Consider the following 25,727-nt stretch of genomic DNA (forward strand, 5'->3'; position numbering starts at 1 on the left):
TATCTAACATTAATTAAATAAAGAATAACATTCTTTTTCATTGTAACTTCCTTTTATTATGATAACACTTCAATAATTTGATTTAAAATAATAATTAATTTTTTTAATAATCTCAGGTATTAAATTAAGGAAATAATGTAATAAAAAGTTAATTGAAAATTTTTTATAACTATTTTTTTTAATCAAATGATAGTTCATAATAAATCGTATTTTATTTTTATTCACACTTTTTTTGTTCATAGGAATAGATTCCATATGAGTGGATAATTAAGCACTAAAATATAAAAATAATAATTGTTATCAATATAAGTTAATAACTAATATAAAATCCACAATTTATATTGTAAATAATTTTATCATAGAGTTAATATTAGGTGGGGTTGGGATTTTTCTTTAAAAAGAAGCAAAAAAGGAAGAAAGAAAAGCTCATGATTGTCACTTTGAGTGGAAGCTAAACCATTGATCTAAGAAAAAGCTTTTCCTACTTTCTTCAGGTTGAAATTTCAATAAATAAATCGTCGATTTCTTTTTTCTATTTTATTCCGGTGAGATTATACGAAATTTTCTTTCTTTTTAATATGTCAATTAATTTGGTGGTGGAACGTGTCATGGAGGGTTTGAGTGTATAGGTTTTAATTGAGTTGAAGACGATTATTCAAATAGAGTAATATTATATACCATATTGTCATCTCACTTTTATTTCATTACGTAAAATGTGTCACTTTCATCCCACAAAAAGAAACTATCAAATTTGGATTGGAGGAGAAGAGCATATGGATGTCACAAAAATGTCTATAATGTAGTTTAAATTGTTCTAATTTCCTCTGCAAATGTGAGTTCGAAAAATCCTATCTTAGAGTGGTTCCAACAAAAAAAAAAAATTGTTCTAGTGTGGTACAATTTTATATAATTTTGTATATTCGACTAACAAACCATATTATCTTTGATTCCACATTTCTTTTCTAGAAAAAAATTTATATATAAATTTGTTTATTAACATTATAAATTTACCGTCAACATTAAAATATGCGGCATTAGTTAGTATGAAAGGAATATTAATATTGGAAAATTATTTGTACAAATTTTAAAATATGCAAGTTTCACGTATTCATTTTTAAAAAATTATGAGAAATCTTAGATCTAAGGAAAAAAAAAATCAACCTTTTCATGATGAATTGTTTTTTTTTAAGATTTACATATTCTAAGACTGCATCTAATATTATTCATTGATATTTTTAAATAATTGTATCCTCATAAGTAGTAAAACTCTTGCCTTAGTGCCTTTTGGTATTTTGGAAGTCAAGACATTAGTTAGTATTTTGTATCGTTTTTTGTGTAAGAATTGTAGTTAAAGGTTATGATTTGTCAACAACTAGAAAAACTGATATTTTAGTTCCTTTGAGTATAAATTACTTTCCTTCAGCTCATTTTGGCTTGATTGTGTACAAAATTCAACCATACACCTTGAGGTTTATAGAATGATGGTTCTCATGGGAGGAATTTGGAAGGTGAAAGTGCTTAATTTTGGCCAACTCATATCTTTGAATAGAAATAATGACTTTTTATCATATATACCATCATATGATAATGTTGTAATGGATGATGATCATTTTATAAGTATCTTGATTACCATAATGATTTTTCAGTATTACTAAGCAATAGGTCAATTATTGAAAAATACACTAAAAATAATAAATAAAATATATTTAAAAGTAATAGGTCAATTATTAAAGTAAAACGGTATTGATACACCCAAAACTCATTTATAATTATTTTTTAAACTTATTTTATAATCAATTAATACAAGCATGCCACTCCATTGAAAATGAGTTCTAATTTTAGAAGTTAATATTTCTTAAATTAGAAAAAATAACATGGCATCTTAAAACTTTTGAAAATACAATTGAATTTTTCTTAAGAAAATGACTGATGGGTCTTAGATTTTATGAAGGAAGATGATATATATTCGACCATTTTTATAATTATTTACATAATTTTATTTTAAATAATAAATAATTTATTAAAATAATATTATTTTATAGAAAACTCTCAATTTAAAATATAGTTTTAGGAAAAAATCTACACAACCTCCTACTATTCACACAACTTCCACACATCACACTTTTTTAATTTTTTTTTTCTTCTATCAAATATTTAATATATGAATAATGAATAAAAGAATTGAATTAATTTAAAAAGAATAAAATCAAAAGAAAATTTAAAATTTAAAGATTTTAAAAAATATGGTGTGTGGAGATTTGAGAGGTTGTGTAGCATTGTTTTAGTTTTAGGGAATGTTTAGGAATGAGATGAGATAAAAATTTTGTAAATAATAATAAGATAGTTTGTGAATAGTAGTGTGATAATTTGAGTTAAGTGTTTATTGGATTTTGAGAAATGAGAGAGAAAATATTGAATAAAAAATATTATTAAAATATTATTTTTTAATATTATTTTTATTAGAAAATGTTGAATTTTTTTTATTTGAAAAGTTTAAGAAATTTATAATGATTAGTTTGAAAAAATTGTAATGATTAGTTTCAAAGTATTTATAGTTGAATGATGTTTGAAAAGGAAATGAGATGAGATTAGATAAAAAAATTTTCTAAACATCCCTAAATACCATTATAAAAATAATTGTGGGTGTATATTTAAAAGAGAAATTATATTTACAGTTATAGAATACGTAAATACAATACATTTTTTTTTTTTAAATGAAGCATGTTATTAAGAAATTATTAAAAAGAGTGTTCTACTAGCGTTAATCTATTCAAAATGCGTTAGGACTGATTTGATTACGTAAAACTAAATTATCTTATTTTATATCATTATTATAATTTTTTTAAGAGAAAATATATATGTAACTGTGAATAATTATGTAACAATCGCGTAATCATTTAAAAAAATAATAAAATATGAGATTTATATAAAAAATTAATTTTTAATAATAAATTTTAATTTTTTTTAAAAATAATTACATTGTGTTTATACAATTATAAAATTATTTAATAATACTTTATTCAAACGGACCGGTAAACTCCCTAATCAAACGGACTTTTTGTGATCAGCCGTCAGCTCAGATTCACTCTCGTTTTTCGCGCTTTAAATTGAATGCCACCACGTGTATTCCGCCTAATCTTCCACCAAGCGTGAGGTGCCATGTCTACCACCTCTCTCTCCCATACACACGCACTCTCTTTGGCTCCATTCCCATGTGATTGTCATTCACCTTCGTTTCAGTACCTGTCTTCTTCCATCCCTGATATTTTTCTTTTCTTTTCCTCCAAACGCTCCAAAACCTCTCCTTTCACTCTCTTTCTATCTCTCTTTGTCCATTTCCCCTTTAATATCATAGAACCTCGCATATTCTCTCTATCGGACTGTACCTGAAAAGAAGAAATATCTTCCCCTCAAGTTGCTTCTACTCTTTGATATTTTTCAGTTTACTAATCCCTCTCTCCCTGTGCTTTCATTCCAGACTATATTCTTCTTTTCTTTTTTCGCAAGTGTAAGCTCTACAACTACAAGACTCAGTTCAGTGTATTTCGTTACCCTTCTTTGATATACGGCTGTCCTTCAATTGTTAGAAATCTTGTTTTACAGATTATAGTAGCGATTGTTAGGCATGGCGGCTACCGCAGAAGCTAATGGTTCCCCTGCTTATGACGTTTCTGCTAAAATCCCTGCCGTGGCACAGCCTCTGGCCGAGGAGCCAGCTGAAATCGCGTCAAATATCAGTTACCACGCTCAGTTCAGCCCTCATTTCTCTCCTTTCAAGTTCGAGCCGGAGCAAGCGTACTACGCGACGGCCGAGAGCGTTCGCGATCGTCTTGTACAAGTACGATTTCTGAACCTCTGTGCTTTTATTATAGTTAATATCATGCTAATTTCCTAAATTGCATTCAAGTCTGCTTTCTTCGTGTACGTAGTATTAGTTTTATAAATGTAATTTCAAACTCCCTTTTGTGATAGCTTGTATAGGTGCTACCTCTGTTTGTGTTGTCATTTTCGTCTTTTGAGTATATCTTGATATCATATACAAATTCAAGCATTTAGCCTATATTAGCGTAGGAGAAACAACTCAAAACGAGCATGGAGACTCTGTTATGGATATTTCTTCACGACATGGTGCTTTTAAGTCTAGTCCGTAATCATTTGACTATAGCATTATGTCATTTGTTTCAATCGAATAGCTCAATATGTTTCTAAATTACAAAAATCTGAAAGTACTCTTGGTGAAGTTTTGACCTGTGCGTTGTGAATAAGCTCTTGGATTCTAATTGTATGTTGATGTCGTTTATGTGTAAATTGTGATCTTATATTGTTAATAGGATAATACCATTGGAATTTCTAGAGTGAAATGAAGGAAGTTTGCAGCTGGTTTTGAGTTTAATCTAATGATTATGTCCATTCTCAGCACTAAGTATAGGGTTACTTTTATCTAGTCATCCGCAAAAGCTGGACTAATGGTGTTGCTGTTCATTTTTAATCACTTTTACAGCAATGGAATGAGACCTACCGTCATTTTCACAAAGTTGATCCCAAACAGACATACTACTTATCAATGGAGTATCTCCAAGGACGAGCTTTGACTAATGCTATTGGGAATCTGAACATTCAAGATGCATATGGTGATGCTCTGAAAAAGTTGGGGCATGAACTTGAGGAAATAGCTGAGCAGGTAGTTTTCCTTTTTCTCCAGTAATTATGCTTCCAAAAACAAAACAACATGTAAGACTTGTTTTATGGAGCCTCTTTCTATGCAGTCTGTTCAACAATACGGAGGATTTTCAATGAAACAATTTTTTTTTGCAAATCTGTTCATTAACGCACCAAACACACTGTTAATGTAGAAGCCTACCACTTCAGTTGAGATATAAAAGTTTTGGTGTTTTGACTTATTTTCTTATAATTGTAATGGTTCCTGTAGTGATTAGTAAGTTTGTGTATTCACACACTAGCTTATAAGTAGCAAAACACTTTTACAATTCTAGTTGGTAATGAGATGCAACTGGTCTTATCTGGTTGTGGATAATCCTTGGCACAAAAGATCAGTAATGTCACCCCTTTTTTCTAATTTTCTTGTGAATATGGAAGCCTTAGTGTTCCACATGATTAAGATTTTCTCCTCTCATCAACATGGAGAGAGGAAAGGAGATTAAAATGGGTTCCACTCTCCACAGAAAATGAAGTGGCACCAATACCCTGTGGGCATGATCAATAATCATAGAGCCTCATCCCAAACTTGTGGACGCCCAAAACATAAATCTGATTCCACTAGTATGGTTTTATTTAGTTTTACATGCAATAGGTTTATGGTCATCAGAAATGAATCTCTGTAGGAGAAAGATGCAGCTCTAGGAAACGGTGGTCTTGGAAGGCTTGCTTCATGTTTTCTAGACTCAATGGCAACATTAAATTTGCCTGCATGGGGGTATGGTTTAAGGTACAAGTATGGACTATTCAAGCAGAGGATCACCAAGGAGGGCCAAGTAGAAAGTGCCGAGGATTGGCTTGAGGTTTGATTTAACCTGCAAATTCTGTCAAATAGTTTGTAATTGGTGGAATGCTCATGACATTTTTTTTGGAAATTATGCAGAAGTTTAGTCCATGGGAAGTTGTTAGGCATGACATAGTCTATCCTGTCAGATTCTTTGGCCACGTGGACGTTACTCCTGATGGATCGTAAGTTGGAGAATTAATTATTTTCTTAGTTAATATATATATACACACACACACATATATTCTAGTCTAGTTATGACGTTTTGTATGACCAAAAATCATACACTCTAGTCTAGTTATGACGTAATGTCTTCGTAGCCAAACATGACAAAATAATAAACTAAGTTCACTGATGACATTTCTGTGTTACAGCCGAAAATGGGTAGGTGGAGAGGTGGTGCAAGCTCTAGCTTACGATGTGCCAATTCCAGGATACAAAACCAAGAATACTATTAGTCTTCGTCTCTGGGAAGCAAAAGCTTGTGCTGAGGATTTCAACCTATTCCAGTTTAATGATGGACAATATGAAGCCGCTGCACAGCTTCATTCTCAAGCTCAACAGGTTGGTATCAATTACTGTTTGTAATGAAAAATATAATTGCCCCACCAAAAGAAGAGACGGTTGCACAACCGTACTGATTCCTGAATTGATGGGATAATTGATTAATAATTTTATTTTAATGAAAAGACTTGTCTAGAAAGCACTTGTGGACCAAACCCTTGTAAAAAAGAGCAGGTGCCATTTAGTTTGTAAAAAATAAGTTTCATGCTGTAGTAAGCCTTTGCCTTTCTCCTTTTGCTGGAAGTTTTGGTTTTCTTTTAATTAAATCTATAATTATGACGAGATCTTGAATTGATTAATATGATTGCGAAAGCTACTCTTATTTAAGGATGCTATAGTTAGCACTCGTCCATGTTTCTTTCTGTTGTCCTGAAATGAATTGGTGCTAAATTCTTCGTTTGCAGATTTGTGCTGTCCTGTATCCTGGGGATGCCACAGAAAATGGAAAGCTCTTACGGCTGAAGCAACAATTCTTTCTTTGTAGTGCATCACTTCAGGTTATCTAATTTCTTCTCTTTAAATCATTCTTTCTTCTAATCGCTATGACTTTTCTCATTTCAACTGTGCTGACCTGACATGGTACCAAAATTCTAAAAAATAATAAGATACTTCTCCTAGTAACTAAATCAAGAAGTAAGAAGAAACCATTTATTTAAGGGAGAGATGCTTGCAAAAAAAACATACATCTGAGACAGAGATACAAACTCATATTATGTTGGTTATGGTGCATGAAGATGCATACGATAACCTCTCTTAAACATAAAAAATCAATGGAGGCCAAAACATTTAAATTGTGATATCAGGGAATTATACTCAGATGATGCAAATTTGTAGTGCATAATGGATGCCTTGAGCATTTAACTCTCAGATGTCGGCAAGGGCAGGCTTCTAGTTGGAATTTTGGAAATTAGTTTTCCTTGTATTTAGTGATAACTCTATGCTGTTTTTACAGTCTTTGGCTCTAATATTTTGATGAATTGCAGGACATTATATTCAGATTTAAGGAGAGGAAACTAGGGAAGGGATCATGGCAATGGTCAGAGTTTCCTAGCAAGGTTGCAGTACAATTGAATGATACTCATCCTACACTTTCGATTCCAGAGCTGATGCGATTACTAATGGATCATGAAGGACTTGGATGGGATGAAGCTTGGGATGTCACAACAAGGTGCATTGTGCTTTATGTTTGTTAGAATATTTTTAACTGGGGTTGTTGCAGCACAACCTTCTTTCTGATCCTTCAGCATGTTTGTAGCTCAATTTTATATATTAACTGATTGAAATGATTGAACCAGGACTATTGCCTACACCAATCACACAGTCCTTCCAGAAGCTCTTGAGAAATGGTCACCAGCTGTGATGTGGAAGCTTCTTCCTCGCCATATGGAGATCATAGAAGAAATTGATAAGAGAGTATATCGCTTACGTCCCCCCTACTGTCTGTTTCGCATATAATATTTGTATGTTGACTCCTGAATTGCAAATTCCATGCAGTTCATTGCAATGATACGTAAGACACGAACTGACCTTGAAAGTAAGCTTTCTGGTATTTGCATTGTGGATGATAATCCCCAAAAGCCAGTAGTGCGAATGGCAAATCTTTGCGTGGTTTCTGCACATACGGTAAGAGGTCCATTGTTTGAGAATCTACAGAGTATATACCATATTGTTGGCTATGGAATATACTCCGTGTTCTATTGATCTCATCTTTCTTCCGTTGATCTTAATTTTTCTTTTGAAAATTTTAGTAATTTATTGTTGGTTACCCCTCTGTAGGTAAACGGAGTTGCCCAGTTACATAGTGATATCTTGAAGTCTGAGTTATTTGCAGACTATGTTTCTATATGGCCAAAAAAGTTCCAAAATAAAACCAATGGCATTACTCCTCGTCGATGGCTTCGATTTTGCAGTCCTGAGCTCAGTAGCATAATAACCAAAAGGTTAAGATCTGAACAATGGGTCACCAAGCTTGACCTACTTGCAGGTCTTCAACAGGTACATATAAAGAAATATTCCAAACATGGGAATATTTTTTTTCTTTTCTCCATTTTTGGACTGCCTCCTGTGGTGTCAAATTTTCATCATTCATTCCTGATGCTTTCTCCAATTAGTTTGCCAATGACGCAGACTTCCAAGATGAATGGTTTGCTGCCAAGATGGCTAATAAGCAGCGTTTGGCACAGTATATAGAACGAGTAACGGGGGAGAGCATTGACCCACATAGCCTATTTGACATACAAGTCAAGCGCATCCATGAATATAAAAGACAGCTTCTGAATATTCTGGGAGCAATTTATAGGTACAAGAAGTTAAAGGTAAAAAAGACATCCCACTCACAATCATCCTTGATTTTGCATTATTCTTGTACTATCTATGAGAACTTTCTTGGAACTGCATTCTCGTAGGAGATGAGTGCCGAAGAGCGAAAGAACACAACTCCTCGCACCATCATGTTCGGGGGAAAGGCATTTGCAACATATACAAATGCTAAAAGAATAGTCAAGCTGGTTAATGATGTTGGTGCTGTTGTCAACAATGATCCCGATATAAATAGATATTTGAAGGTAATTTAATTCGATTTGACTTTCCATATAAAGTTATCATACCCATGCTGTTGACAAGGTTGGTTCATAATAAGCAGCATTATGAGCCCGTGTACATCAGGGCCTGATTAATTATTACCTACTTTGATCAACTGTATATGCAGTTATATAGTTCAGGACAAATGATTTTGTTTAAGTTCTTGGTATGCTATCTGTTCTTAATTCTGTATTATCAATCTTTCTTATTAGATTGCCTTGCTCGTTTTACATGTTCTGCATATGCGCTTATTGCTCTCAAGGTTTATTATAGACTTTGTCTGCTCATAACTGACAAAAATTTTGCAGGTAGTTTTTGTTCCAAATTACAATGTATCTGTAGCAGAGATACTTATTCCAGGAAGTGAGTTGTCACAGCATATTAGTACAGCAGGCATGGAGGCAAGTGGTACAAGCAACATGAAATTTGCACTCAATGGCTGTCTCATTATAGGTACTCTGGATGGAGCTAATGTAGAAATCAGAGAGGAAATTGGGGAGGAGAACTTTTTCCTCTTTGGTGCAACAGCAGATGAAGTTCCAAGGCTGCGTAAGAAAAGAGAGAATGGACTGGTATGAATTTTGCAATTTTCATATAATTGGTATAAGTCAATTTTAATCTTTTTTTTTTTTTTTTTTGCTGGCACCGGTATCAGGGACAAAGTCCCAACTAATCCTGGAGGTGCATAGGCTCTCGACAAAAAGTTTCCCGAAAGTACACCTCGGATAATTCAAGAGAAAATCCCCCTAGTCCAATGGCCCCAATTTTTATATCAGGAGAAGTAAATTATATAAAAGCTTCTCACTCTTATAGATTAATGAACATGCTTTTTTCCTACTAGGGAAATGGTACTAGTGTCACAGAGCTTGAATGGCTAAAAAACTTGCCAAAACCTAATTGATATAAATTGAAGCCCGTGGCTTAGTAAAGCCAACTTTTGGTATTCTGAGATCCATAAACATATAAATACCACAAAGAATTGCTAGTGACATGGTTTCAAATTAAGTTATTTCATGCGTTAGATATTAAATCTACACATGGTACTTCCATAAAGTGACCTATGATTAAAAACTAGTCCTTCTATCCCATAGGTGTGCTAATACTCTGTTAACTTGCTCCAAAAGTGTTGCCAAGCAACAATTAGAAACAGACATATAAAACAGAAAAAGCTAGCGTTTGCTTATCATTATTCTTTCTCATTAGTTAATGGTTTTTTCTTACAGTATATTCTACTGTTCCTCTCCTTATCTGTATTTTAATATATAGGCTTACCGGTTTGCTGCCAATCCTTTCCTTATATGGTTGGCTCTTTTTGTCAATGACACAGTTCAAACCAGACCCCCGGTTTGAGGAGGCCAAGCACTTTATTAGGAGCGGAGCATTTGGAAGTTATGACTACAACCCACTCCTCGAGTCGCTAGAGGGAAACACCGGTTATGGTCGTGGTGATTATTTTCTTGTAGGTCACGACTTCCCAAGCTACATGGATGCTCAGGCAAAAGTAGATGAAGCTTACAAGTAAGATTTCAGCACCCCTCAGCCATAACATCACTATACATCCTACCTAGAATGAAACTTGGACAGGTTGGACTTGTTAATATGTAAGCTGCTAGTAAACAGCTCGAGCTTGGCTAGTTGGGCTGCTCCCTTCACCATTCTAAGTAAATCAGTCCCACCAAATAAATCAATCTCACCCTTATTTACGAAACTACAGCCTCTGTATGGATCATTAAACTGATTCCCTATCATTTGTGTCTGTACTAAATGCAAACCTCGATCCAATGTCCTGAACATATTAGTGTCTGTACTAAATATGCAAGCCTAGCCCGAGCTTCTATTTTTTTTTTTTTTTCCTTTTCATTTGATTATTGCAAACAACAGTAATTTATTATCTAAGACCATTTCTGAACTTGGAATCTTAATGCCATTCAAATGAGCAGACCCGTAAATGTTAGTGTAACTTTGATCTTCATTCAGCACTGAACTTTGACATCTAGGTTGTAACAAATGATACATAATCAATGTCTTTGGCTGCAGGGATAGGAAAAGGTGGCTAAAGATGTCTATACTAAGCACTGCTGGGAGTGGCAAATTCAGCAGCGACCGGACAATCGCTCAGTATGCCAAAGAAATCTGGAACATTACGGGATGCCCCGTACCATAAATAATTTCATCGACAGCCCCATCTTGTTCCTGTCTTCTTCATATAATACAACGTAGCATGAGAAATAAGCAGCAGCAGAAGGATGAGAAATAAAGAAGCACAAAATAAATTAAGGTCCCACATCTATCAACAATAGAGACAAAGTCGCTCAGGTGCTTGCTAATAAATTTCCACCATGATTGTTTTACTTAGAACGGGTATCCGAATACACCTAATTTCCTATTATTTATTGAGAAACCGTGTTAAGGGGTCTGTAATCTTATTTTGTTGATTAACTTCTTGTCCTTGTGAGTATCCTCGTATCCTAGTTATAACTATTTGGTTTCACAAGAGAAACCAAATAGTGAGGTAGTGACGTATTCTCACATGTTTAGGTAGTAAGGTATTATCAGGTATTTTATGAATAATAGTGAAAATGTAATGAAAAAGTAATGATAGAATATTGAATAGTAATTAATAGTGAAAGATATGTGAAAAATAATAATAAAATAATAAATAGTAGTGAGGAATTATCAGAATATTTGAAAATACCTCACTATCCAAACAAAGACAAACTAGGAATCCCTACAATATACGGATCTCTTTCAACTACCTATTTAATTTGCCATTACCGGATTCAAACACATTGTTAGAGCACCAGTTATGGGCTCAACAAAATTAAATTATAGCTAAAGAATAGCTAAAGTGTAAGATAATGTGCTACAATTGGCTCAACAAATCAACAGTAATTTTAACTTCAAGTTAAATCACTAGCTAAATTTGTTGAGCCAAAGGAACTAGCCAAATAATTCTTTTAGACTAAAATATTCACTTGAGTTGAAGTGAATAAAATTATTGAAGAAATGTTTTGTTTTATAGTGAAATAATATAGCCGTTGAAGAAATATAATTGTTGGAGAAATATAAGTTAAAAAAATATATCCGTTGAAGAAATGTAGTCATTGAAATAATATGAACGTTAGAAAATTAATAGGTAGTTTTTTAATAATGAATAAATATTTAAATTACAATTATAACTAAAATAAATGAAATGTTCAAAATCAATATTTTATTAGAATAGTGAAAGATTTGTTGAGCCTGTTATTTGATGATGATGAAAAATGACTAACTAAATTTGTAAAAGTGAATTTCTTAATCAAATTTTGGCTAAAGTTTGTTGAGGCCATAACTAATGCTCTTAGCATAAGTATTTTTTTCCCCAATTTGTTACTACGATCTAGGCTGCTTGTATTTTGAGATGAAAAGTGTTACATATATGAAGGAATTATATAAAAGTAAACTTACAAACTGACGTAATTCTTGTAATTCGGTAATCTCATATCCTTATATTTGAATAAATTTACTCTGCAGCCGGTTTATTTTTCCTTAACCACGACGTGGCAAACCGGTTCTCAGCAAAACTGACATTAACTGTGTAGGCACCAGCCTTCTCTGATGTAGTGTGAAATTCACGTCAATGTCACCAGCCTTCTCTAGTAAATCTTTTGAGATATTGCTGCTCTGTTTGGTTGTGATCGCTTCAGCATCAATTTAAGGTAGAGAATAACAGAAATTTTCAACTTACGATTATTTTACAACTGTCGTTCAATTATATATTAATTTTAGAAGTACATAGACACTCAGACAAGATGTTGTATGCAAGTACACCGAGTAATTTAAAGAAAATTCTCCCAATTCAATGGCCAGTTGGAAAAATTCGAAGCTCAATCTTGGAAGGAGCATACCACACCAAGGACCAGCCAACCTCTAGGGTTCGTGTGGAAGACAACAAAACCGGAGAAATCCATAGTTATAATGCACAAATCCTGAGACAAGAAATAATACAACTCTTGAATATAGACTCACTCGCAACCGCAAGCAAAAATATATTTGTATCCTGGATGCGAGCAAGTTACAGTCAACTTTATGAGAAGTACGTTTCATATATCCCAAAGCTAAAAACAGTACAGGAAAAAATAGTTTCACTGCTGCGATGACCCTGGTGTAGAGGACCCCGAAGGTCCAGACCCCGGAGGTGCAGATCCAGAAGGTCTGGACCCCTGTTGTGCAGATCCTGGTGGTGTAGAACCTGTGTGCGCAGTGGATGCTGGTGGTGCAGACCCAGGGTGAGAAACAGAAGGCGCAGAATGCTGATAAGGCTGGTTTGCAGGTGGAGGCTGTGGAGGTGGCATTCCCGAATGATATGGTGGAGGATATTGCTGATAAGGAGGCATTGGCTGCATATATCCATATGGGGGATAGAACTGCTGATGATATTGCCCATGTGGTGGCGGCATAGCTTGAAAAGGATAATGCTGGGCTTGTTGCTGCTTCTCTGGACCAGATTTGTTCTCACCTGACCCTGAGGGCCCATTAGAAGTACCCTCATGGGATGGAATAAGGGCGCCCATTCTTTGAGGATCCATTGATGGGTAAAAGGTTCTCTCCTGCTGAGGCGGAGGTGGAGGAATATTGAAGTAATGCATCGGTTGGTTTTGGGCCTGACTGCCAGGTGGCTGTAATTGGCCCTGCTGCTGGGATATAATTGCCCGAGGCAACATCCCACTATGGGCCACTGCCGCCTGCTGCCTTGCTTCGTCTGCGCCTTCTGACTCTGGTTTTGGTGCTTGAGGTCTACCCCACATTAGCTTCAGTCTCAGGCCTTTTATGACCAATTTGTTTGAGAGCTCTTCTGCAGCCTTCTCCGCGCCTTCTCTGGTTGTGTAGGTTACAAAAGCACAAGCTCGCTGGGGCACCATCCTTATGGATTCAATTTCACCATGAGCATAGAAGTTGTCCCTCAGATCCTGCTCGGTGACCCTTTCATTAAGCCCACCAACATAGAGAGTTTTAATGCTCTCATCCTCAGGAGCTTCCAGAGATGGCATCTCTCCTGCCTTGTTGAGTAGCTTCAGTGCAACCGGATCATTCACTCTGAAATTTTTAAAGATTATAAAACATCAACGAACTTATGGAGCTTATGCATATCAAATGCTCATGTGGAAAGATGTCTCTCTCTGCAACTGCACAAGTGCACGCATTTGTGCAAAGCATGCTAGTGACTTGATGTTGGTTTTTTGAAACTGGGCACAATGGGGAATAGAGTAAAAAACTACCTACCTGATGGGCACAAAGAAGGCTGTATGACAGTTAAATTTGAGAAAATCAAATGCAACCAACAAGAAAACACGGATAACCACACAAAAGATTGGGGGGGTTCAGCTTAAATTTAAACAATAATATAAAGCTTAAAGATGCCCCAATTTTTTTTATAAGCAAGCTTAAATATGCCTCATTATAATATAAAGATTAAATATGCCTCATTATTCCAAAAAAGGGAAGAAATTATAACCACTAGACATACCCATAGTAACGATCTTTAATATTCTGCTGTGACAATTCCCCAGTTACAGGCATCTCATGTCGGTACGGGCACTCAGCACCTCGCGTGCATTCACCCCTTATGTAAAAACTGCAGACATGCGCTCTGTTTCTTTTGTAGTAAGGTGTTGTTCTTTGAAGCTTCAGAATGGTGTCATTTGGGCGAGCCTTTCCATATGATGATTCATAATCAATCCCTGCTCTGGCCTGCATAAAGTATGAACACTATGTCAATTTTTGGCCACAGGACGATACAGACAATATGGTTTTATCATTCAACTTTCCAAAAGCTCTGGTGGCATTCTACTAAAAACAGAGAGGACCGGGGGGGGGGCGGAAGAGAGAGAGAGAGAGAGAGAGAGCATATACTTCATCTCGGGCTTTTGTCAAATGGAATGAAAATTTGAAGTCTCATGTCAATACTATTATACTAGAAACAGCTTTTTTATAAGTAACTATACTAGTAACGATGAGAAAATAAATAGAACATATGATCTCGAAACAGATAAATAGGTATTCAGTGGCCAAGGAGCTCTAAATATGAAAGTAGAAGGAATTTCCCAAAGTCAAAGCATCAGAGGAATGGCAGTTGTTACTAAGACAAAAGAAGAACTAGGTCATGGAGAAAGAAGATAGACAATGGTACTAGGTAGAAGAACAAACTGCCAGCAAAAAGCAGAAGCTGGAGATGAAAATCAACTATAATAGCACATGTAAGAGGAATCTGGAAATATGAAAAGTCGTACCCGGCGGTCATGCTCCTCAGCAAAATACTCCCTATTCACATCACTCTTGGGAATGGCATCATTGGAATTGATGGAAAGAGCAGTGTCTCGGACTTGAACTGGCAAACCATATTCGAGATCCAGAAGGCAGACTTGGCAAACATTTTTCAACTTACTGCATGTCTGGCAAATCTCAGTTTTTTTAAATCTGGCATCACGACCAGGCCTCCACCTAAAAACTGTGAATGGCCGTGTACAAATCTTGCACTCCTTATCAAAGTCTGCTTTTGTCTGCATCCAGATAAGCAAGTACCAACACTTAATAATAGTTGAAGGATATTTCCAACTGTGTTTCAAAACTGAAGCCATCATTATGACATCTATGTACGCACAAATTACACACAACCCACTCAAACTACCACCCAATTAGCAATCACACAGCCTAGGTGTCACAAAACCCAAGTAGTGTTTGGTCACCCAAGTGCTAGTGCCTAGAGTGGCTAGCCACATTCACATTCACCCTTGTAGGGTGGCTCCAACCATTCCAATCATCCCAAAGGTGGCTGCATTTTTTTAAATTTGTGCTCTTTTTATGTTTAATTAAATAAATTTTATTTCTATTTTGGATTATCCTTTTTTCGAATTTTTGAATTCGAAAGTATTTATGTCAAATTCTTTTCAGAAGGGAATGTATCGGTCATTTGAGGTGTGATGGCCAAAATTGAAAGTTCAGATGGGTGATTGCAAATTGGGTGGTAAATTTTGGGGGAAGGGATTATGTGGAGTATCCAATTTAAATTTTATATATTCTCGATTATTGTATGCCTCTTTCTTGAACCTTCCCTACAATCTGGCTGGCTCATGCTTGAACTGGAACAAATTTCTACAGCCTCTTACAGCATTTCTGAAAAGAGCAAATAACTACTGATTGTTGAGAACTCCGCCATTTTAAGGGCTTAATCCTATTGTATAATAAAACATGTCAAATTTGAATGAAGTTACAATACACTTTCCAGAAAATCTAACAATAAGAATAATGAACTATCAGATTGCAATGTGTGATTTTAATATTTTCACACCATATTACTTATTAGCCTCAGAAAGGAATTCTAGAGCATGTAAACGTTCTTAGGCCATTCCTTACTAAAGTAAAGTACCAAACAACAAGCATGTTCTAAATCTCAAAACAATTTCATACATACATGTTGCAAACAACGTCTGAACCTAACAAGCGGGCGATATTGGATAGAAACACAAACAATAAAAAATCAACCATTTTGAGTTTCATGCTTTACAAATTACAAAAATTTACTACCATCAGAATCACACGAACTATTTAACTACAAATTCTTAGAGCTTTTATATGGAAATCCAAAACTTAGGGTTTTCAAATTACAAATAAAACTCCTAAACACGGCTAAGCGAAATTGAAAAAGGATCATACCATTCGAACGTAGGGGTTGTCGCCGAGGCAGGACTCACAGATGATTGGAAAGTCGGAACGTTCCCAGCCATCGGCCTCCAGATCTCTAAGCAATCTATGGGCCATGTTCGACTCGGACGAAGTTAGCGACGGGGGAGCTTTGTCTGTCTGAGAAGATAAAAGAAAAAGAAGAAGACGAAGAAGCGAGGGGAGAAAACGGGGGATCTTTGTCTGTCTGAGAAGAAAATAAAAAGAGGAGGACGAGGAAGGGAGGGGAGAAAAGAAAGAGAAGGGAGGGGAGCGAAGAACAGATGAGGCAAAAGAGTTAGGGCTGGCCAAAACGGTGCCGTTTAACAAAGGGGCGCTGAGCTTTTTTTCTTTGGGCTGGGCTTCCACACGGGTTGGGCTTTGGGTTTTAACTTGCAGGCCTTAGATATGAAAAATAGATCATTTCAAAATGTAGCCCATCTAAAAATTTTATCTCAAATGACCTATGGTATTTTTTTTAAATCGATACTAATTGTTCATAATATTTTTATCAAGAGAAATTAACTTCTCACATGTTAAATTATAGATTATATTATAAATTTCATAAATAAATAAATTGTAACATCTTCATATAATTTTAAATATATATTATGTCATTATCAATATTTTACTTTCAGAAGTGTATCTTGTCTAAATTCTAAAATGTCTAATATTTTAAAACCATAAATAAATCCCAAAAATTTAACAAATATATTTCAAATTTTGACATTTTTATATTTTTTTTATTATCGTACAGGATTTTTACAAGCCGATCATACGTAGATATATATGAGTTTGATTGCATTCATGACAATTCAAACCTGATTTCATATTTTATTTTAATATTGACCTAAACTATACTCTCTTTTTTTTACCAATTAAAATATGCCTTCTTGTTTTTTAACCAGGTGCTATGTGCGAGGGGCATCACCTCACTGGTGCGTGTATATATATATATGTGTGTGTGTGTGTGTTTGTGATTGATGGGATTTTAAGACACGTAGGGATACACCTTCGTATAGTGATTATTATCTCTATAATAATAATTAAAATATCTTAAAATATTAGTTTTTCATGTTAATTGATATAACAGATTTTTACGTTGTCGTATTAATAGAATAATGTTAGACAAATTCTTAAGGTGTGCAAGTCTCGTATATTCTCTACGAAGAAAAGTATGATTTATCATTAAAAAAATTATTTTTTTTATGTGAGTCTCAAATTTATTCATTTTTTTTTAAATGGAATGCACGAAACTTATATACTATAAATATCATTTCTCATATTAATAAGTCGGCTTTAAATTTATTTATTTTTCCTTTTATATGAATTTCATTTGGGTACAAAGATTTAGAATGGGTCAAATTCATTCTATTTATATAAATTTATATCTATTATTTTTATAGTATTAACTTTAATTTTACGACAAGAACACGTTATACATTTTAAACAATAAGAATGAATCATATTCATAATGTGATAGTTATGAATAATCTTTATATAGATTTGTACGAATGTATAGATAAAGAATACAAAGATATTTATAAAGTCATAAGATGCATATAAATTATCTATTTTCTAATAAAAGGTCATATATGAAATTATAAACATAATACTTCACATTTTCCTTTTCTATTTGTATGTTTATCTATTAGTTTAAATGATAAAATCTTCAAATATATTTAGAGATGTTTAAAGCGTGGAGAAATGCCATATAAAATGCATAAACTCTACACAATCGTTTTAAAAAATAGTGAAATCTACTGTTAAAATTTAATTTTTTTTTAATGTAAATCCTTTATTTACTCATTTTTTTTAAAAAAGATTACACGACGCACATTCTGCGATTGTAAATATTATTTATCTAAGATATGTAAGTCTTTTTGGGGAAAAAAATGTGAGACCCATTATAAAATAAATGAGTTTTTTAGGTGCTAAGATCATTTGGATCAATTGGTAACACTTTAATTTCTCAAAGAGAAATAAGGATCGAATCCCCTTACCCCATGTATATATCTATAAAAAAAAAAAGTGTTTTAGGTGAATCGTATATATATATATATATATATTATATATATATATATATATTCAAATGGCTTGAATTCCCTAGACCTGCACCAATCATTATGAGATAAATGTAGGAAATGCACTTTCGAGATATCACCATTGGGCTAATATGACTAATGAATAGACAATTCTATCAATCTAAATATCAATCTAAAGATGGATGAGATCTACACGTAATCATCTTTGAAACGTAATCAGTTCAAAGATGGATAAGAATCTATTGGAGAGGAAAATGGTTGATTTCAATCAGTTCAAAACGTAATCATATACTAATATGTTGTTTGATGGGGACATGGTGAGGAAAGCAGCTTTTGTACTAACAACAAAAGGGTCTGTTGTAGTAACGAATCTAATGATGATGAATACCCTTTCACGCAAATATAGCTTGCCAATCTGTTCACTGTTACAAAAAGACTTCGTATATAACTGAGTGGGAAGCAAAAAATGCAGAGAGACAGACAAATATCATCTCTCAGGTAAAAAAATAATTCCAATTTCCGAGCAATAGCTGTGCCTTTTCGCTTGCTAAATCTCAACCAGGAAAGCCATAGATTTATGCTGCCCCTCCAAAAAATATCTTGGCCTGTCATGCAGATAAAATGATGAGCATTTTCAATTTTCAATTATAGAGTGGTTTAAATGACATCTAAGTAGGTAGCTTAACAGTATAAGCCACTACAAAAGCCTCAAATGTTAAAAGTAGAGGATATTTCAAATTTGGGAACCATTTATAAGTTCCAAGGGCAGCTAAAACTTAAATGTAAACATGGGCATGCTATTATAGAATTGTGCTCACTATGTATGAGCCTCATCGGTCCAATTCAAAACTGCAAAAAAAATGGAAGACCAGTGTGCAAATCTGGACCAATGAAACTCACTGGCAGACACAATGGACACACTTTCGAGTAGCAGATCCATACTCTATGAATGATACCCTCCAAAACAGAAAAGCTAAGCTCGGGCCACTTTTTTTTTTTTTTATAAGTAATCGATAATATTATAAATAGAGATAGGCAAAAACCCAAGTACACAAGATGGATACAGGAGATAAAACCTATCTAAGTCAACGAAAGGGAAGCTAAAAAGTCATGTATATTCAGGCCATTAAAATCTATAGCAATGGCCCATAACATTAAAGTACGGAAAAGTAAAGCTCTAAGTTCCCCCGGCGACCGCTCCTTGTTTTCAAAAGTCCGATCATTGCGCTCTTGCCAAATACACCACATGATACAGATCGGGATCATTTTCCACACCTCCTTAATTTGTTGAACGCCTCTCGGAAGTGTCCAACTGGCCAACAGATCAACCACAGTTTCTGGCATCACGAAGGGTAACTCTACTCGACTGAAAACTTTCACCCACAAGGCTCTCGTTATCTCACAATGTAACAATAGATGATCCACTGTCTCACTTGATCTCTTACACAAGCAACACCAGTCTAGTATAACTAACCGTCGCTTCCTCAGGTTGTCAGTGGTTAGAATCTTCCCCCATACTGCTGTCCATGTAAAGAAAACCGCTTTCGGAGGCGCCTTATTTCTCCAAAGTCTCTTCCATGGAAACTGAATGGTTGTGGTGTGGGAAAAGGACTTATAGAAGGATCTAACTGAGAAGATGCCCTTACCCGTCGGGTTCCACCATAAGCTACCAGCTTGCTGTCTATTCGGCTTCACAGAATATATGAGGCTGAAAAAGGCTTCAAAAATGTCTACTTCCCAATCTTGTGCCGCTCTACTAAATGTCACGTTCCACTGCACATGATCCCCTGATATAATCATGAGGTCCTCAATGGATGCTTCCTGGTTGCGAGCCACACGGAAAACAGCTGGAAATGCCTCCTTTAGGGCCTCACTCCCACACCAAATGTCCTCCCAAAACTTAATACGGGATCCCCTCTCCAACACCATTTTAGAATGAGTAATAAAGTCCCCCCACCCGCGCCTAATGTGCTTCCATATCCCCACTCCACTTGCCCCATTTACCTCTTTTGTGCACCAGCCCCCCATAAGCTTCCATGTTTATAATCAATCACCAGTTTCCATAGAGCTCCAGTTTCCAAATTATACCGCCATAACCACTTCCCAAGCAAAGCCCGATTGAATGTTCTCAAATTCTTTATGCCTAACCCACCTGACGAGAGTGGTCTACACACCTTGTCCTAGCTAACTAAATGAAATTTGAATTCATCCCCTATCCCACTCCATAGGAAATCACGATACAGTTTCTTAATCCGAGCCGCTACACTGACAGGCAATTGAAACAAAGATAGAAAGTACGTGGGTAAGTTAGAAAGGGTACTCTTAATGAGAGTAACCCGGCCACCTTTCGACAAATACAATCTCTTCCATCCTGCCAATTTCCTTCCTATCTTTTCAATAACAGAATCCCAAATGGATGAGGCCCTAGCAGCAGCCCCCAAAGGTAATCCCAAATAGGTAATGGGAAGAGAAGCTATCTTACACCCAAGAATGTTAGCTAACTGCCTAGTATTGTTCACATTCCCCACTGGTACTAACTCTGACTTGTCAAAATTAATTTTCAGGCCTGACGCTGCTTCAAAGCATAATAACAGAGCCTTCAATGTCCTCAACTGGTTGTGATCAGCCTCACAAAATAAAAGGGTGTTATCTGCAAATAGTAAGTGAGACAAAATAATAGTACCCCTATTGGGGTCACCAATTGGAAAACCAGCCACCAACCCATGCGTGACCACCGCCGATATCATCCTACTCAATGCCTCCATAACGATAACAAAAAGAGTGGAGACAGAGGATCTCCTTGTCTGAGACCTCGAGAGCTACTAAAGAAGCCAGTCGGACAGCCATTTATCAAGACTAAAAATCTGGCCGTAGAGATACACCAGCTGATCCAACTACACCATCTCACCCCAAAGCCACATCTACCCAACACATACAAGAGGAAATCCCAGTTTACATGGTCATATGCCTTCTCCATATCTAATTTGCACAAAATCCCTGTAGATCCAGCCTTCAATCTGCTATCTAGTCCCTCATTTGCAATAAGAACTGAATCCAAGATTTGTCGCCTCTTAACAAAAGCATTTTGTGTTTTCGTGATAATCTTCCCCAGAACCGCCCCCAATCTGTTAGCCAGAACCTTTGAAATAATTTTATACACTCCATTCACCAGGCTGATGGGTCGAAAATCCTTAATCTCCACCGCCCCCATCTTCTTAGGGATCAACGCAATAAAAGTGGCATTTATGCTTTTCTCAAACTTTCCAACCAATGAAACTTCCTGAAACACATTCATTAAATCTATTTTCACCACTTCCCAACAAGAGTGGAAAAAGCCCATTGAGAAACCATATGGATCGGGAGCTTTATCTTTGACCATACGTCTCACTACCTCATACACTTCCCCTTCTTCAAAGGGCCTCTCTAACCACGCCGCTTCTTGAGGCTCAATAGTATCAAAACCAAGGCCATCCATCTTTGGCCTCCATCCCTCTCGGACCACTTTCTCAGGCGTGCGAATAAGAAAAGCACGAGGCCATGGTCAAATTTTTGCCAAAATCTAGGCAAATTCATCTTATTCAATTGTTAATTTCTCGAGTCTACTAATGTTACTTTCTCAAGTGTGCTAAAGTGATTGGCTTTGTACAAAAGAATGAAACCTACCATAACCTTGCTAGCATTTAGCTAAGCATGCATAGGCAATTCTTTTAATCTAGCATAAAATGATTCAACGTTCCAAATTTTAGTACCATTTCCCAATGCAAAAGAGAATGAACTAGTATACTCTATAGCAACTTATAACCTGGAAGTAAAACAAGATATCCAGAATCAGTTGAATGCAAGTGCCAACATTTAGCAAAAATTCAATACCAACATGCAAGTATGAGCATCTTCTGTATATCTTACTTGCTCAAGAGTTAGGAACATAATCACGTTCCAAGCTCCCAGCCGACCAAAGTTAAGGAAGAACCCTTTATAGAAGGCAAAAAATCCCTGCAATGTATTAGTGTCCATGAGTAAGTAGTTATCACTGCAGCTGACAGTTTCTAACTTTCTTTAAAACATTTATGTAAAGGTTTTCACCAAGATTATGGCAAAACACAAATTCAACTAGTTCTTTTATGGGTAAATGACACACACTCTCAAAGTGGATGGAACTCATGACTTCATCCTCCATCCTGTTTTTAAGGGGAGAAGATGCAATCTGGAAGACAACTATTAGAACCCAAGGGAAGTTATTGTCAGAAGCTTGTTTCTAGCCTATTACTAAAAGCCCATAGCAAATGCCTGTGCTCTAATTTAACAAGATAGAATACAGCTTTCTCATTATTTTATTTCTTTCTTTCTTTTTTCTAACAAGATAGAATACAGCTTTCTCATTATTTTATTTCTTTCTTTCTTTTTTCTTCTTAGGTGATCTTCATTCTAGGAATAGACAATCATTTTACAAGTCAATATGAAGTGTTTTCCTGCTCTGTAGATCCGAAAGAGAACAAATATTATTTGTAAGTATGTTAATAGAAGTACTATTTTCTGAGGCAAATCAACATACCTCACTCTTCAAAGTTTTGATGAAGCAGTCAAACGTGCTTTTGTATGTTGAATCTCCCATCATTCTGGATTTCACCTGGAACATAATAAGCATGGCATCCAAGCCAACATTGACTGACTAACTTGTCCTTAAAACTATAAAAAAAATTTCTTCATACGATAAGAAACAAATTTTGACCATAATCTTTCACTAGCACAGCCGCTTTAAAGCCTGCAGCGAACAATTTAGCAGATTATGCCACAATTGGAAACCAGATGCAACGACAACTAAAAATTGGAAAAGCATAGATAACTTGAACAGATTCACTTCTATGACAATATCACCACCACCATCAACATGAACTTATTAGAATGCCTGGAAGTTATTGATACTGTTTACAAGGTTGCATGCACAAGAGACAGCACATGATACTTTTGTTCTCTAATTTGTCCATCCCAAGTCCAGCCCAAAAAGTTTGGTTATGTACACTGATTGTGTAGTGCTTTTTCAAAATTAAAACAATATATAATATCCAAAATATGCAGCGCGTCTATGATGTTATGTTTTCCCCTAAGAGTTGCGAAATTTCAATAAACTCCTGATGTAATTTTTCAGAAACAAAACCAGATGTGCAGGACTGAGCCAGATATAAAAGCAGAAAAAAAGCCTGATCTTCCAGAAATATGGAAATGAATGGGATACTAAAGACATTGTGGCAAGGTGATTTCCTACAATCTACACGCGTAAATTTAAAAGGTATATGAAGGTGATAATGAACTATTTGAGGACTTCAAGCTTTATAATCCATGGCTAAAACTGAAATGAAGCAGAAAAAGAACACCTACAACATCAACGGGAGAACCGATACAGACAGCAAAGAAACCTGCACCTAGACCAGCCAGCACATGAGTTAAAACATTGTCCATGAACCCTGGAATTCTCAAAATCATCTGCATAAGCATAGCAAATTAGGACATTTTGGAGTTAACTTAACACAACCACTTAGAATAAGTTCAACTTAAAAGACCTAGCATTACAATATTACCTGTTTAAATTGGTCATAACTAGCTAGTTCAGCGGCATTTATTATAGCATTTCGTGCTACATTGGGGCCAAGGCCAGTCCACAGGGCCCCTAATCCTTCCTATTTTTTGGAAGATAATTAGAAATTGATAAGAAGAGACTCTAAATATGAAAGCGGATATATGATAGCATGCAAACTAACCTGTCTCACTATGGTGAAATATGCATCCAAAGCTCCAGAGTAACGCCTAGGAACCCCGGCTGGTAATTTCCCTTCAGCTTGAAGTCGAACTTTGACAAGATCAGTTGGATTAGCCACTGCAATTGCTATAGCACCTATCAAGGTAAAAATAGAATAAAATTTTCAAATTAAAGACTCTAAATAAGAGTTTGATGTGTAACATACCGACTTAGCAAATATAGCAGCAAGGGAATTGTGGCAATAGTTTGAGCACTAGGCAAAACAAAAAGCTAATCAGGTTGCATAAAATTTTGAACAGCAAGCAGGGTAGTCACCAAACATACTCACCCGTTAAAAGAGCAGCAAGTATTTTGTGGTATACAGGAATATCTCCAATAAATTCACTGCCAACTAGATATGTTTTGACCTGTCCAATATGCAGTAATATTACAAAATTTCACCAAAAAACTATTAAATAACTAATCACATTCATGAAAATAACCTATTATAAACTCACAGGACCATATAAGCCAATCCTTAAGCCTCCATAAAGACACTGGCGCTGTAATCCTGGAATAAGACCTTTCCAGAGTGCTGATAAGCCCTCTTCCCTAGCAATAGTAGTCATAGTACCCAACAAGCCTGTATATTTGGGTACACCCACTCCATCTACCCCCGCTGCTTTCTTTTGAAGCTGAAGCCTGACTTTAGCAGTATCCAAAGGAAGAGTACAGAACTGCAAAAGATCCACGAATACAAATGTAGAATAATAACAGTATTCACTAACTAAAACTCTCCAGGAGTATCAAAAAATTTATGGCATTGCTGGTTGATAAGTAATACCTATAACTATCCAACATCCCTCCGAGTTTTTTCCGGCTAGTCTTAAAGGATTAGTAGGTGAACTCTTTGAGCTTAGCACGCAAAATAATTGTACTAAATTAAACAAACCCACAATACGAATCAAATTAACAAATCTACTAAACTTGAGCAAAACCAGAAAGATCAAAGTACCTCGGCGAAACAAGCCGCGAAAGCGCTGCAGAGGAACATCTCAGCGAACGAGATTTCGATCTGGGGCTTGAGATCGGCCATTGAAAGCTACGAAGAAAGGCTGGAAAGCAGGGATTGGGTAATGGAGAGTCAGTTTCGGTACAGCTGAAGGGTAATTCAGGGCCTTATGGAATGATTTCAATAGTCATAATGAATGGAAAGGGACGTGAAAAAACGCCGACAATGGCTGGCCACCATTGATGGCCGTGCAACTGGGTTTTTCACACGTCCTCCTCGTGACCATCGTTTCAATTATTTTGGTGGATGCTTAATCATTTTTTAAGCTGATTTTAATTGTTAATCTCATTTGTTAATATCACTTCTTTCATATTTAATTGGTTTTTATAAAAGAAAATTATCATCGTTCATTCATTAGATAAATTTATATCTATGACCGGATATATTTTGATATGTCCCCATATCAAACATGATATCATAAACTAAAATATTACATTTAGAGCTCTATCAATACACTATTTTCTTTTGTGATTGATCTGGTATTTACTATTACTGATACTCTCTACAGACAAACGTATAAAAGACAATACTATC

The 25,727-nt window shown here is 35.4% G+C and overlaps 3 protein-coding genes across 6 annotated transcripts; 1 reads left to right on the top strand and 2 right to left on the bottom strand.

The window, feature by feature from the left end:
- The first annotated feature begins 3,202 nt into the window (after positions 1–3,202).
- LOC109003771 (alpha-glucan phosphorylase, H isozyme-like) lies at positions 3,203–11,088 on the top strand. Its single transcript, XM_035690294.1, has 16 exons — positions 3,203–3,508; positions 3,604–3,838; positions 4,502–4,681; positions 5,343–5,519; positions 5,600–5,685; positions 5,875–6,064; positions 6,469–6,561; positions 7,048–7,232; positions 7,360–7,477; positions 7,559–7,687; positions 7,841–8,059; positions 8,176–8,379; positions 8,470–8,628; positions 8,953–9,216; positions 9,972–10,162; positions 10,682–11,088. Exons 2-16 carry the CDS (start codon positions 3,626–3,628, stop codon positions 10,806–10,808), a joined length of 2,535 nt encoding a protein of 844 aa, XP_035546187.1. The 5' UTR covers positions 3,203–3,508; positions 3,604–3,625; the 3' UTR covers positions 10,809–11,088.
- A 1,477-nt stretch (positions 11,089–12,565) lies between these two features.
- Positions 12,566–16,637, bottom strand: LOC109003772 (zinc finger CCCH domain-containing protein 40-like). The gene is made up of 4 exons (XM_018982057.2): positions 16,337–16,637; positions 14,914–15,183; positions 14,151–14,374; positions 12,566–13,720 (listed from the first exon to the last, which is right to left on the bottom strand). The coding sequence occupies exons 1-4, from the start codon at positions 16,439–16,441 to the stop codon at positions 12,769–12,771; spliced, it is 1,551 nt and encodes a 516-aa protein (XP_018837602.1). The 5' UTR covers positions 16,442–16,637; the 3' UTR covers positions 12,566–12,768.
- A 1,978-nt stretch (positions 16,638–18,615) lies between these two features.
- Positions 18,616–25,437, bottom strand: LOC109003773 (mitochondrial uncoupling protein 2-like). 4 transcript variants are annotated; one of them, XR_004801563.1, is made up of 10 exons: positions 25,137–25,425; positions 24,640–24,858; positions 24,471–24,549; positions 24,348–24,395; positions 24,144–24,277; positions 23,964–24,062; positions 23,764–23,868; positions 22,940–23,014; positions 22,294–22,380; positions 18,616–18,992 (listed from the first exon to the last, which is right to left on the bottom strand). XR_004801563.1 is itself a non-coding variant. In XM_035690295.1 (10 exons), exons 3-10 carry the CDS (start codon positions 24,748–24,750, stop codon positions 18,963–18,965), a joined length of 720 nt encoding a protein of 239 aa, XP_035546188.1. In that variant the 5' UTR covers positions 24,751–24,858; positions 24,966–25,036; positions 25,137–25,227; the 3' UTR covers positions 18,616–18,962. The 4 variants fall into 4 exon arrangements, 2 of the variants coding, with proteins under 2 accessions (XP_035546188.1, XP_018837603.1); XM_035690295.1 differs by lacking the exon at positions 24,348–24,395 and adding an exon at positions 24,966–25,036 and having other exon boundaries at positions 25,137–25,227; XR_004801562.1 differs by lacking the exon at positions 24,348–24,395 and having other exon boundaries at positions 22,940–23,149; positions 25,137–25,424.
- Positions 25,438–25,727: the final 290 nt, after the last annotated feature.

Source organism: Juglans regia, chromosome 5, assembly GCF_001411555.2.
Source record: "Juglans regia cultivar Chandler chromosome 5, Walnut 2.0, whole genome shotgun sequence".
Lineage (NCBI taxonomy): Eukaryota > Viridiplantae > Streptophyta > Magnoliopsida > Fagales > Juglandaceae > Juglans > Juglans regia.

Coding starts and splice junctions, on each gene's coding strand:
- LOC109003773 (XM_018982058.2), bottom strand. CDS start 25,217: ATGGCCGATCTCAAGCCCCAGATCGAAATCTCGTTCGCTGAGATGTTC. Junction 23,015..23,763: donor TCGGTTCTCCCGTTGATGTT/GTAGGTGTTCTT, acceptor ATTATGTTCCAG/GTGAAATCCAGAATGATGGG. Junction 18,993..22,293: donor TGTTCCTAACTCTTGAGCAA/GTAAGATATACA, acceptor TCTGCATGACAG/GCCAAGATATTTTTTGGAGG.
- LOC109003771 (XM_035690294.1), top strand. CDS start 3,626: ATGGCGGCTACCGCAGAAGCTAATGGTTCCCCTGCTTATGACGTTTCT. Junction 8,060..8,175: donor TACTTGCAGGTCTTCAACAG/GTACATATAAAG, acceptor TTCTCCAATTAG/TTTGCCAATGACGCAGACTT. Junction 10,163..10,681: donor AAAGTAGATGAAGCTTACAA/GTAAGATTTCAG, acceptor CTTTGGCTGCAG/GGATAGGAAAAGGTGGCTAA.
- LOC109003772 (XM_018982057.2), bottom strand. CDS start 16,441: ATGGCCCATAGATTGCTTAGAGATCTGGAGGCCGATGGCTGGGAACGT. Junction 15,184..16,336: donor ACAACCCCTACGTTCGAATG/GTATGATCCTTT, acceptor ATCTGGATGCAG/ACAAAAGCAGACTTTGATAA. Junction 14,375..14,913: donor CTGAGGAGCATGACCGCCGG/GTACGACTTTTC, acceptor TACTTTATGCAG/GCCAGAGCAGGGATTGATTA.